The 12,063-nt window shown below is 36.3% G+C and overlaps 1 protein-coding gene and 1 long non-coding RNA gene across 2 annotated transcripts; both read left to right on the forward strand.

Annotated features, from left to right (window-relative positions):
- Nucleotides 1-793: 793 nt before the first annotated feature.
- LOC132175924 (beta-amylase 1, chloroplastic) lies at nucleotides 794-4,872 on the forward strand. Its single transcript, XM_059588020.2, has 4 exons — nucleotides 794-1,449; nucleotides 3,225-3,435; nucleotides 3,523-3,639; nucleotides 3,847-4,872. Exons 1-4 carry the CDS (start codon nucleotides 902-904, stop codon nucleotides 4,639-4,641), a joined length of 1,671 nt encoding a protein of 556 aa, XP_059444003.2. The 5' UTR covers nucleotides 794-901; the 3' UTR covers nucleotides 4,642-4,872.
- A 6,017-nt stretch (nucleotides 4,873-10,889) lies between these two features.
- On the forward strand, nucleotides 10,890-11,619 carry LOC148586740 (uncharacterized). The gene is made up of 3 exons (XR_015911803.1): nucleotides 10,890-11,028; nucleotides 11,115-11,173; nucleotides 11,303-11,619. It is a non-coding gene; the product is annotated as an uncharacterized LOC148586740 (long non-coding RNA).
- Nucleotides 11,620-12,063: the final 444 nt, after the last annotated feature.

A 12,063-nucleotide genomic window follows, 5' to 3' on the forward strand; every position in this document is an offset into this window, starting at 1 on the left:
CATTTGGCATTGGCCAATTCAGTTTCATCTGTCAAATTCATCCATCCTGTGGTCATGTCATCCCCCCCAATGCCATCTTATCAACTTAATCAATCCAATCCGGACCGTCCAACCACTCCATGGAGTCCTCTTTCACAAGTCCTAATCGTTCAAGATTCTAAATATTTTAAATCTTAGGACTTCTCAAAATCTGAATTATTATTATCTCGTCACCTTCTCATTTCTTTTCATCTTTAATTTTTTCCTAATTTATCAACCTTTATTAGAAGACGGTAAATTTTAAAATATTAACTTAAAAAAAAAAAAAAAAATTGGGTCTAAGAATATGCATTGAAATTTTTTTTTGGAATTAAATCTAAATTATTAAAAAAAATTATAGCACATATACTGTAATTTTTTTTTAAGCACCTAAGTCAAATCTCGTTATTCCATAGATTTTTCTTTTTAGTAAGAATTGATTATCACCCTTCGCAGCCGCATTGCTCTTTTTAAAAACTTATGTAAAAAATGCGTATCAATTTAATAAAATGAATTAATTTTTTTTTTCCAAATAATAATTAAAAATCCAAAAGTTGAAAATTCAAATGCATTTATCTTTTAGTAGCCACATCATCCAAACCAAATCTATCAAAATTCTTAAGTTTATAATTTGTTAACTTAAAAAAATAAAATGTAAATAACAAAAAGAATTATTAAAATTTGTAGCACTTAATCGAACAGTTTTACCGTACCGATAAAATGTGATGGCAGTTTCTCTTCCCAAGCTTGGCGTACATACACCCTCTTCGCACTGTAACCTCATTTCCCAACTCTCTCTCTTTCTCTTTCTGTCTCACGCGCACACACGCATTTCTGAAAATACAAACATTTCCGAAGCTCAAATCGTAAAAACTTTCGTTCAATGGCGATCGCGTCTCCTTCGACACCAAGCTTCTCGGCCTCCTTGTGTTCCTCTAGGACCGGGTCGACTCGCTTCACGCGCTTCTCATCCGTTTCGTTCACGCGCCGGGTCCTCCAACCCCGCCTTTCAACTCGCCGACTCGCCGTAGCGTCCCGGCTCAATTCGTCCACGCCCTCCGGCGCCGGAGGCTCCGTATCGCCGGACAACGGGGGTGAACTCCACGAGTACGAGCTCTTCCACGGGTTCTCCCCGCAGCGCAGGCGTCGTGGGTCGCCAGTGTTCGTCACGCTCCCCGTCGACGCCGTGGACACCTCCGGTCAGGTCCGCCGGCGTCGAGCCATGGCGCAGTCGTTCCGGGCGCTTTCGGCGGCCGGGGTCGAGGGCGTGGTGATGGAGGTCTGGTGGGGCCTGGTGGAGAGGGACGAGCCTAGGGTTTACGATTGGCGAGGGTACTTGGAGCTCGTGGCGCTTGCGAAGCGCTCCGGCCTGAAGGTCCGCGCTGTTATGGCGTTTCACCAGTGTGGCACCGGTCCCGGCGATCCTCACTGGTCAGAGTCTCATTCTCATTATCTTTATTTTTTGTTTCTGGTTTTGTCAATTTATTTTCATACGTTCAGTTAGGATTATAATTTGCTTATTTTATTGATTAATGTGTTGAAGGTAGTGCTTTTCTTTGTATGGATTGGATTATGAAATTCTAATACTCTAGATTTTATAGGTAGTTCCACAGCCTAATAATGGATTTTAGTTAAATTGTTCAAATTTTCTCACCTCAGCATATAGCTCAGTGAGGTACAAGTGAGATGCAATGAATTAAGGTTCAGCATACGGCTTAGTCAGATAAAGTGAATTAAGGCTTTGAGGGGTTGGTTGATATTGGAGATTACTTCAACCGTTGGAAAGGGACTCTAATACTTATGATTTGGTTGTTGCTTTGAATGATTTACCTTGGCAATGCACGTTTAGCTGGTAGACTTAGACTGGGTTTGATCCAATAGGTCCCATTTAGCTAGTTAGATTGCATTTAGCCACATAGCGGTCTGGTTCATCTGATATGGTGATGGTGTCAGAGTTTTCATATCCCTGTACTCGCATTAAAGCTCGAGTGCTTTATACTGCAGTTGAAGATGTTAAAATATGACTTTTATGATTTTATCCTGTGTTTCATGCATGTTCCGTTGAAAGTTCATTTTCCCCTCATTTACAAATGCTTTAGCCTCGTTTGTTGTCACCACTTTGATACACATACACACACATGTATGCATATGTATCTACGGAACCGTAAAATTCATTTTTGCAGAGATAGAGCAGTCAAAGCAGAATATGCCTCTCAGAGCCTCAATCCTTGTTCTGTTTGGTCTTTTTGTTGTTCTTGTTGATGGCTGTGATGCAAGGATTGACTATATTGACGCCATAAAAAGTGACTTCATCATATAATTACTTGATGCATGTAAAAATATAATAGATAGAATGATGTCTTATGATGTTCATGCAGATAGGGTGTGAAAACTATAGCATAGAAAATTTTAGTATCACTGTATTCTCTTCCACATAGTATACCTTTGTTGAAAACTTCTTAAAAGATTTAGTGGATCCTATGAGGGTTTTGAATTTTGGATCCTGCGAGGGTTTTGAATTGTGGATAATGTTGAATGGTCTTATAAATCCGTGGGATCATGATGACTTCTGGCAAACAATTTCCTAGTTGATTCTTTCAGCACTATTGCTTTCTTGTAATCAAATGACACATTTAAGGACTATTGGTCCCTGATTTCTTTGCTTACTGGAGACTTTTGAGGCATTGCATTAATTTCAGAACCTAAAATATATTGATTTAGCAGTCAAGATGGGTGATGCAATACCCTATCTTCTTTATTTTCATCATAACACTCTTGAGGGCCTTTTTAGCCTCTTGTTTTGGGGTATTGCATCAATGAAACTTGTTTGGTTTTTACAGTTTCGCTTATGGTTTATCTCATCTGGTACTTGGAGGATTTCTGTATAAATGTTTAGAATTTCATGTCCTCATATCTGCATATGGTTTTTTTATTTGACATTTCCACGTTTCTGTTATCAGTCTTTCATAGCAAGAGGAAGTCCTTGAAGCATGAGTTGTAGATTCTTTCATCAACTTCTTTTGATAGTAGGTGTCAATATGATGATTTCTCGCTATTCATTTTTCCAATTTAATATTTCTTGGCTGTTTTTGTTTGGTGTTTGGTGTTTGGTTAACCTGCTTTCAATTTTTTATTGAGTCTTCTAGAGTTTTTTCTTTAAACGCTGTTATTTACTTACTTTGAAACTTGTTCTTGTAAAATTAAAGGATTCCTCTTCCTCTATGGGCACTTGAAGAGATTGATAAAGATCCAGATTTAGCATATTCTGACAGATTTGGAAGAAGAAACATGGAATATATTTCCCTCGGGTGTGATATTCTTCCTGTTTTGAGGGGGCGATCACCAATTCAAGCGTATACAGATTTTATGAGGAACTTCAGAGATGCATTTAGACCTTTTCTTGGGGCTATCATAACAGTAAGATGATACCATGAAAGTTTGGTATAGTCACAGATCCATTGGTATTAAAACAGGTGCTCAATGAATGGACTATTCATTTTGCAGGGAATTCAAGTCGGGATGGGTCCTGCTGGTGAACTAAGATACCCTTCATGCCCTTCCCAGAAGCTAACATGGGCTTGGCGCTCACGGGAGCTTGGAGAGTTTCAGTGCTATGATAAGGTAGGCAGAAAGTTCAGCTTCTTTTACAAGCTTGTTCATGAAATCTGTTGTTGCAACTGTAGGAGGTTGCACTGATGTTCAATTTGTTCTGTTATAGTGTTATATCATCGGCCGATATATTATTCTTCAAAAACAATCATCGGCCGATATATTGATTGTTTCCTTTTTCCTTTTTTTTGTTTCTTCCCCTTGAATTGCTCTTGCCAGTATATGCTTGCTTCTCTGAATGCTTGTGCACGTGAGATTGGGATGCGTGAATGGGGAAATGGGGGCCCCATAGGAGCAGGCAACCTAATGCATGATCCTGAACACACCGAGTTTTTCAGAAGTGAAAATGGGTCTTGGAACACACCATATGGTACATTTTTTCTTGAATGGTACTCAGGAATGCTGCTGCTGCATGGAGAGAGGATATGTAGGGAAGCTGAAACCATTTTCAGAGGTACTGAAGTTCACATATCAGCAAAATTGGCTGGGATCCACTGGCATTACAGCACACAATCCCACCCGTCAGAGTTAACGGCCGGATATTACAATACTTCCACAAGAGACGGATATCTACCAATCGCTCGTATGTTTGGTAGGTATGGATTTGCTATATGCTGCACAGGTTTTGAAATGCGAGATGTGGATGAGAAACAGATGAACCCCGCCAGTAGCCCAGAAGGTTTTCTTAGACAGCTTCTATTGGCCGCTAGGGTTTGTGATATACCGTTAGAAGGCGAAAACTCTGTAGCCAATTTGGATGATGAGTCGTTTCAACAGGTGCTAAAGATGTGGAAGTTTTATTCAAATGGTGTTGAGAAGCCCTCCTTCTCATTCAACTTTACGAGGATGGACAAAAACATGTTTGAATATCAGAACTGGGTTCGTTTTACTCGTTTTGTGAGGCAAATGTCTGATGCCAATATTTTTCGAGCCAAGCTAGGTTCTGGAGGTGACATAAATCTGTCTTCCATGTTGGATGCTACGAGACTTGGACTGGCCTTTGCATATTCTTAAACAAGCTTCATCTATTTGGATCATTCAAGGTGAAAAAGGAAAATACTTTCACCACCGTTTGATGTGAATACCTTATACCTAATTTGATGACACCAGTTCTACCGGTGTGAAATGTGTAGTAATGCCTAATTTTTTATTTTTAATGATTTTTTCTTCTTCTGAAAGAGCTTTTCTGGTGTATCATAATACATTTGCCTTCCCATATTTTTAAATTGGTGGGCTTGTTCTCAACTTATGCTTCTTTTTACTTGACTGTGAGATACAAATTATGGTGATCTGTGTTACTTTCAACATTGCTAGCACAAAGTGAAATCAAGTGTGTTTGATAATAGTATTGAAAAGCGTTTTTTCTTCTTAATATATATATATATATATATATATATATATATATAGTGGATCTACATTTGAAAGATGTTTGGTGTTTCGAATTGTTTGTTAATGGTAAAAAGGTGCAACTTTCGGATTTGAAAACACACAAGTGTTTCTAAAATTGTTATCAAACAAGACCAATATTTAGAGTATTAAATTCTATCGTAATTGATGTAGCAGTTTTTATTATACGTTTTTTACAAATTGACGTGATAAGAAACGTGAGACTCATTTGGGCTTTTATCTTGGTCTTTAAATAATTAATTAATTTATTATTTTTTTTGTCAAATTTTTTTTCTGCATGTTATACCATATGATATTTCATGTAGATTGACAAGTTTGTAAGAAAGTTATAATAAAAGTTGTATTATTCCAAACATTTGAATGAAAACTAACACGTAAATTTATAAGAAAATTATAATAAAAGTTGTACTACCAAGCATTTTACATGTGATATAACATCAATGTACATTATTAATTCTATTTTGTTGCAAGAAGGAGATGCTAGCAGCCAACTCAACCTAATAATACCTCCACGATTTCCGGTTGGTCTCTTCAGAGCCAAAGCCTACCCTGTGGGCCGCCAAAAAAAAAATGATACCGCTTTGGCCTTTGGAAGCCATATATACCCTTTTTTGATTGCTTTGTGCTTTTCTGTTTGCTCCATATTATAATTGCAGATAAGCTTAGGGTTCATAATTAATCAAGCCATAAAGAGAAAAGCACGTTCATCCACCAATCTTGATGGATATATATATATATTTCAAATGACTTGTAAAATAATATGATCGTGAAGACATGGTTAAAAAACCTCCTCACAATCCAATATTTATTGCAATTCATTTTTATTGTGATTGTAAGAAGGTTTTGATGGGGTTTATCTGTTTTGTTCGTGTAGGTGCTCGAACAGCGGGACAAGTGAGTCTCCTGTTTGAACAAATAAAAATTATTGGAAGCTCTCACAATTACTTGCTCAATTGAAGAGACCCTAATTTGCAATTGGGTATACCTTCCATGTGTAAAGTTGACACTGTGTTTCTTAACTACTCATAATCTTATTATCTAGAAGGTTTTCCTATAATGGTCAATTTTTAAGCCAAGTATTCAGCAGCATGGGCTATCTTTTGTGAAGATTATGAAGACCATACCTCACTAGGATTAAACAAAAGAACAAAGGACATAAATGTATATTTAAATCACTTTCTTTGCCATGGTTTCATGCTCCACAATGGGACAGGTGGACATCATACCTGTCCATATATCATAGATGAGAAAGTTGGATGTTCAACTTTGTGGAAGGTTCTCTGTGATGTGACTGCCACAGTCCACGTGTCATGATTTAGAGTAATGCCAGCCATACATATAATTTATGTATAAATAGTTTATGCGCCGACATGGCAATGCGACATAACATTATCATATCAACTTAAGAAAACAAATTTAATGACATAGCAATTTGACGAGGCATTACCACACTGGTCACGACACCAGATGTGGTGATTCCGACCACCCCCACGTGGTGGTTGAGCGCAACACTGCCCAAAAGGGTGTGCAAGTTTTTTTCAATATTGGTATGTTAGGACCACTCCATGATCAATTTAAATATGTCAATGTGTATAGTAAGGGGGAATCATGAAAGAATATTTGTGCCATCTGATATAGCTGATGAGATTTTCAAAGAAAATAGCAGGGGAGGGGAATTGTGAAAGAAAAAACAGAAACACTCGAGTATAACAAGAGGTGATTGCAGGAAATAAGGGGCGGAACTAGAATTTTAAGTGTGAGGTAAAAAAAAAATAATAAAAAACTTTTTGAGGGGTAAAATGTTAATTTTGAAAGAAATTGTATAGGTTATTTAAAAATTTTTATGAGACAAGTTAGAGTTTGGGGGGGATTTTAAAGTTGGTTTGCCATTATATTGACACCATACTAGAAGACATAATTGACAGCTATGGAATGAGCTAGCATTCTCATGTTAGAGTAATGTTTGAATCCATATTATGATCTAAAACAAAATCTATATGCAATAAGTAGTAATTGAAGATGCCCGGGGACTGAAACTTGCACCATGCCAATGGTAAGGATCCCCTTGACTCTGTACTGTGATCTGAAGCTATTTATGATCATGTTGAATGAATGGACTAAACAGAGATTAAAAGATGGACTAGTTCTAAGACACGCGGTCAAAGCTTACAAGCCAAAGCAGAATATATAAAGCTTAAAAAATCTTCGGAGTACTACAACTGTTTCTCTAATTTTCTTACGGGATAATTCATAATTGGTGAAATAATTAAAAGTTTATGAATGATAAGTCAAATTTTTGCTTAATCATTTCATCAATTATAAACTGACATGCAATATCTGCACTCATAAAGCTTGAGCCATGCAAACATTGATTGCCATTTCCATCCAAATTTGGAGTTGCTTTCAAAGGATTAAAATCAATTTAGGTTCAGTGTTACAAAAGAGTTTGTCTAGTTGACTTTGTGGTGATCACTAATGGGAGCTGCTCATTCGTCATTACTCTCAATAAAGCTTTTGATCATTTTGCAGCAGGAAAACTTTTAATGAATTCAACCCCTCGCACCTAATATAAAAAGCACACCCTCCCTAGCTACCATCTCAAATCCATTCTGACACACCAACTACCTCAACATCCACCATTATTCCTAAGAACATAACTTTTGTTCTAATCCTCGTATACTCGTTTGTTATGTCTCCAGGTAAGCAGGTTCTCATTGTGTTAAGCAACTATGTGAAGATTCAACATAAGTGACGATTCTATTTGTTAGATTACCATACATTTATGGATTTGATTTGCTTATATTGTCTTGAATAAAGGGATTTGATTAGATTTGAATAAATTCAAATTATCTATAAGTTCTATAAATAGAACATTTTTTTATACAATCGAACCATCAAGTAAATAAGAGCAAAATGTAACCCCATAAGAATAGATCTTGTGGACGTAAGTCATAGATGTAAAATTTATTGTCTCCCTTTTCTATTTATTTATTTTGTTATTCTGTTATGATTTTCTTCACTATTCTCCTGTAGGCAGAGCCAAAGGCTTTATGGGTTGTGTGAATCCTACAAACCCACCAAACGAGGTAACTCATATAACTGCATGCAAGCAAATGGATTTCTACAATTCTACTCAATAAAGTACTCTTGGAGAATATATTTGAGCCTAATCACATAATTTTCACCATTTAAGTCATGCTTAAGTTCTTAACATAGTAATGTTATTTGGAGGTAAAGTGATCAGCTGATATTTAAACCAAAGACAAATGTTATGAATACCAATGAATCAACTAAACATCAATTTGATACCCATGCATCTCTTAGTAAAAGATTTGGTATTCATAACATTTCTCAAAACGAAGATTGAGCCGTACAAAGCGGTAACAGAAGGGGTATTGGGAGGGGCACGAACCTCGAAAGCTAGGTTCTTCAATCCTACCCGAACATCCACCGAAAGAAAGCTGTTGAAGGAGAGGCTCTAAATTTCCTTTCTTTAGCTGAAATAGGCCATGTACCCTTTCTTTAGCTGCTTGTAGAAGTCGCTACTAGCCTACTAATGATGACTACGCAGTTGAACACGATCCAATTCCAAGGCACCGGGGCGATAGGAAGAGGAATCCTGATTGCTCCAATGCCTCTGAGATCTCTTTATAATAAATGTGACTACTCTTTACATGGAGAGGGGTACTGAGCTTTAAATGTGTTTATACTAAGCCTAACAAGAGGTTCAGTGGAAGGTGTACGTATGCCACCCATTTGGGCTTGTTTGATGCAATACAATAAATTGTGTGAAACCCAGTATTTCTATGCTTGGAAACCAAAAAGATGAATTTGTGCTGCTAAGTTGCTAATTCCTTTCTTGTATCTACTACTATATTCTCCTCATTTATCCATACATACATGATGAAAGAAAGTGAGGGTGGTAATTCGTGTTTGTGTGTAGGGTTCGAATTGTATCGAAACATAGGTATAAAACTGTATAGGTCAACCCTAATACGACCTATTTAATTAAACGGGTCAAACTCATTAACTTCAATCCACTTATTTTGTGTTGAGTTTGTATTGGTTTCACGGGTCATGTCAATAATTACAAGCCTTAAATGTCATGTGCTAGATTAGGGTCGTATTGAAGCATGATTATAAGATAATAATACTATATAGGTCAATGATAACTTGACTCGTTAATTTCGTGTTGGGTTCATGTCGAGTTCGTGAGTCGTATTAAAAATTGTTGACCCTAACAATAAGTGAGTTTCCTACACTAAATGTTGTCAATGGCTTCTCCATCAGGACTGCTAATTTGATCAGCTAAGCAAACTAAATTGGGGTCATTAATGCATGCATTAAAGCTTAGTGCAAGTACTGCATTTTTCCACCATAGAGTTGGCAAAGTTGGGATGTCAACTTTAGAGGAAGTATTTTGGATGCAATGTTGCAACCACCATCACTCCTATGCTACAATATTTCTATCTACTATCATAATGAAAGGGGACAATTTCTACACAAATTAATTTTTGTTAATGCCAACCATTTACTTTGATATGAAACAACCAGACTAGTAATTAAATAAACATAACTGGAATTTCTCATTTGGAAGGAGCCAAAGTAAGAATGATGAGTCAAACCTAATTTTTTTCTAGTTACAATCCTGAAGGTAAAAATAAAACTGAGAAGTAGCAGCGAAGGGAAGAAGCATTTATATAGAACACTGAATAAAAGGAAACAAAACTGTGCTAAATATAAAGCAGAAAATGTTATAGACTGTGGCTTATACTTTTAACAACATTTGCAATTGATTTTCTATGTTTTTATCTAAAATAGTTAATTAAAAGCTGTTATATATATAAAAGCACATTACCCAACCATGTAGATTCTCTGTATTTTGTTTTCTTCATTTTCTCTTTACTTTTCACTGATCTGAAAAATCTTAACAGAGAACCTAATTGAACTAAAAACAAAAACAAATTTCCGTTTGTTTCTCAAGAACCAGGTGTGAGCACATAGAGATTCATTTGACAGCTTATATGTTATATGAAGTGAGAAGGCCTTTGTTGTCAACTCTGCCGACAACCTCATGTTATACAAGCATAGGGAATGGAATCTTCATCATCACTATTCCTTCACTAATAGCTGTACAACAACAGTATCAACACGCAATCCACCAGCTGGAAGGCCATTTCATTAATATCTATCATATTAATAGTCATCATTTGGTATACATCCAGCCACCAAGTGATACCATCGAGTTATAAAGTGAGCGACTTATAAGATATAAAATAAATTGTCGTAGACCTTGGTTATAGAGCGTGATAATATATTACAATCTTAATAGTATAGTATGTATATAAATTCTTGAACGTTTTCTCACCGACCAGTTTTTGAAGAAGAGTTATACCTTATAAAGTTTGTATCAATATTCTATTGCAAAAATTCAAGGGTCACCTAATTTAAGCTCAAAAGAGCATCACCATGATTTATGTTTGTCTCCCCATGCTGATTGACAAGTGTGTTTTATTCTGTATTTGATGATCAGGGGGCACTAACTTCTAGGACGTGAGTGAGTGGGATGAAAGAATGGCCCCTGGTTTTGAAAGGAGATTGAAAGAAGATATCAAAGGGAATTTGAATTCCAAAAGGGTGAACACACTAATTGCTTGTGGCAGATAAAAGGAGAGACACGCAACTTTTTGATGTAACATAATTTAGTGCAGTTGACTTTGAGATGGTGGAAAATGGCCCATGGGGGAGGTGAAGCATTTTTCACAATCATTCCACAAAGCTTTTGGAGAAGTTCATCATGACAAGCTCTTTTGGCTGCATTCCCTCCCACTGAGAATATAAACATACTTTGTGAATCACCCCTCTAACATTCTAAGACACAAAAAAATCATACCCTAAAAACAATGGAGAAATCAGCAATAATATTGCTTCCTTGGATCAAAACCTTTACCCTCATCACCCTTCTTCTTGCACTCCTCATCTCCTCATCCCAAGGTAATTAATTAAGCATGTTTCACAGCAGTAAAATAATTCCAAAAACTATATTGTTGGGGTAACAGAGACCCTTTCTTCCTTTGCAGGCACAGCTGCTGGCTTTAAAGATGGCATGGAGGTGGAGCTAACATCCCCACGCAGTGAGGTAATTAAGCTTAGTTGCATGCATGCACATTCATAAACCTCACACCTCATCTGCTGTTTATCTGCTGCAAATGTTATTACAGAAAAAAAGGTGAAAATGTTGTTGATATTATTCTATTTTTTTGTGAAGGTGATGATGATCCAAATGAAGGCGAGAAAGCTTAATGGATTTGAAGCAATGTTGGATTATCAAGACCCGTCAGCCAATCCTAGCCATGATCCCAAGAAAGGAAGCTCTGGTGGTAGAGGAGGCAATAGTCCTTGAGCAAATTCAGGCCTCATTTTACAGCTTCTGATGAGCTTTTTTGTTAGATGTTGAAGCTGTGAATAGTGTGTAACTTTTCTTGCTCATAATGAGTGCTTAGACTTCTCTTAAACTACTGAATAAATTAAAAATAAATAATTATTCTAACAAAGGAAGCACCACTCCCCAAGTGCTTCGAGATTTGACAAGTATGCATGTATCTTAATCAACTTGTTTAAGAGCTCACATGTGATTGATATTAATTTAAATGATTAATTTCCTCATTTTATATTATTAATTAAAACTTTAAAAGCAGTTGGTGATTAAACATACAGTCGGAGTAATTTATCTTATATTTTAATTAAATGTTATACGTGTGTACTTTCTACACTGTTTGACTAACAACAAAAATAATACAAGAATTGGGATGAGAGAGACACGGACACGGTATTGGTCTGATAACACTTTTTATTTTTTATTTTTTAGGATTAATCATCAATGCCTTAATATCCTTTACACTTGGCTTAAATGCTTGTTTTTATTAAGCAGTTAAAACAACAGTTCTGTAGAAACACAAAAATAGTATAATTAATTAATTATACTAGACAAAACCACATAATAATTAAGCGGGTTTAATTTAAATGTGA

The sequence above is a fragment of the Corylus avellana genome, chromosome 3 (genome assembly GCF_965113065.1).
Source record: "Corylus avellana chromosome 3, dhCorAvel1.hap1.2, whole genome shotgun sequence".
Lineage (NCBI taxonomy): Eukaryota > Viridiplantae > Streptophyta > Magnoliopsida > Fagales > Betulaceae > Corylus > Corylus avellana.

Bases quoted from the DNA above. Each gene is read 5' to 3' on its own strand.
- LOC132175924 (XM_059588020.2), top strand. From the start codon at position 902: ATGGCGATCGCGTCTCCTTCGACACCAAGCTTCTCGGCCTCCTTGTGT. The intron at 1,450-3,224 runs GTCAGAGTCTCA...GTAAAATTAAAG, and splicing joins GGTCCCGGCGATCCTCACTG to GATTCCTCTTCCTCTATGGG. The intron at 3,640-3,846 runs GTAGGCAGAAAG...TGCTCTTGCCAG, and splicing joins AGTTTCAGTGCTATGATAAG to TATATGCTTGCTTCTCTGAA.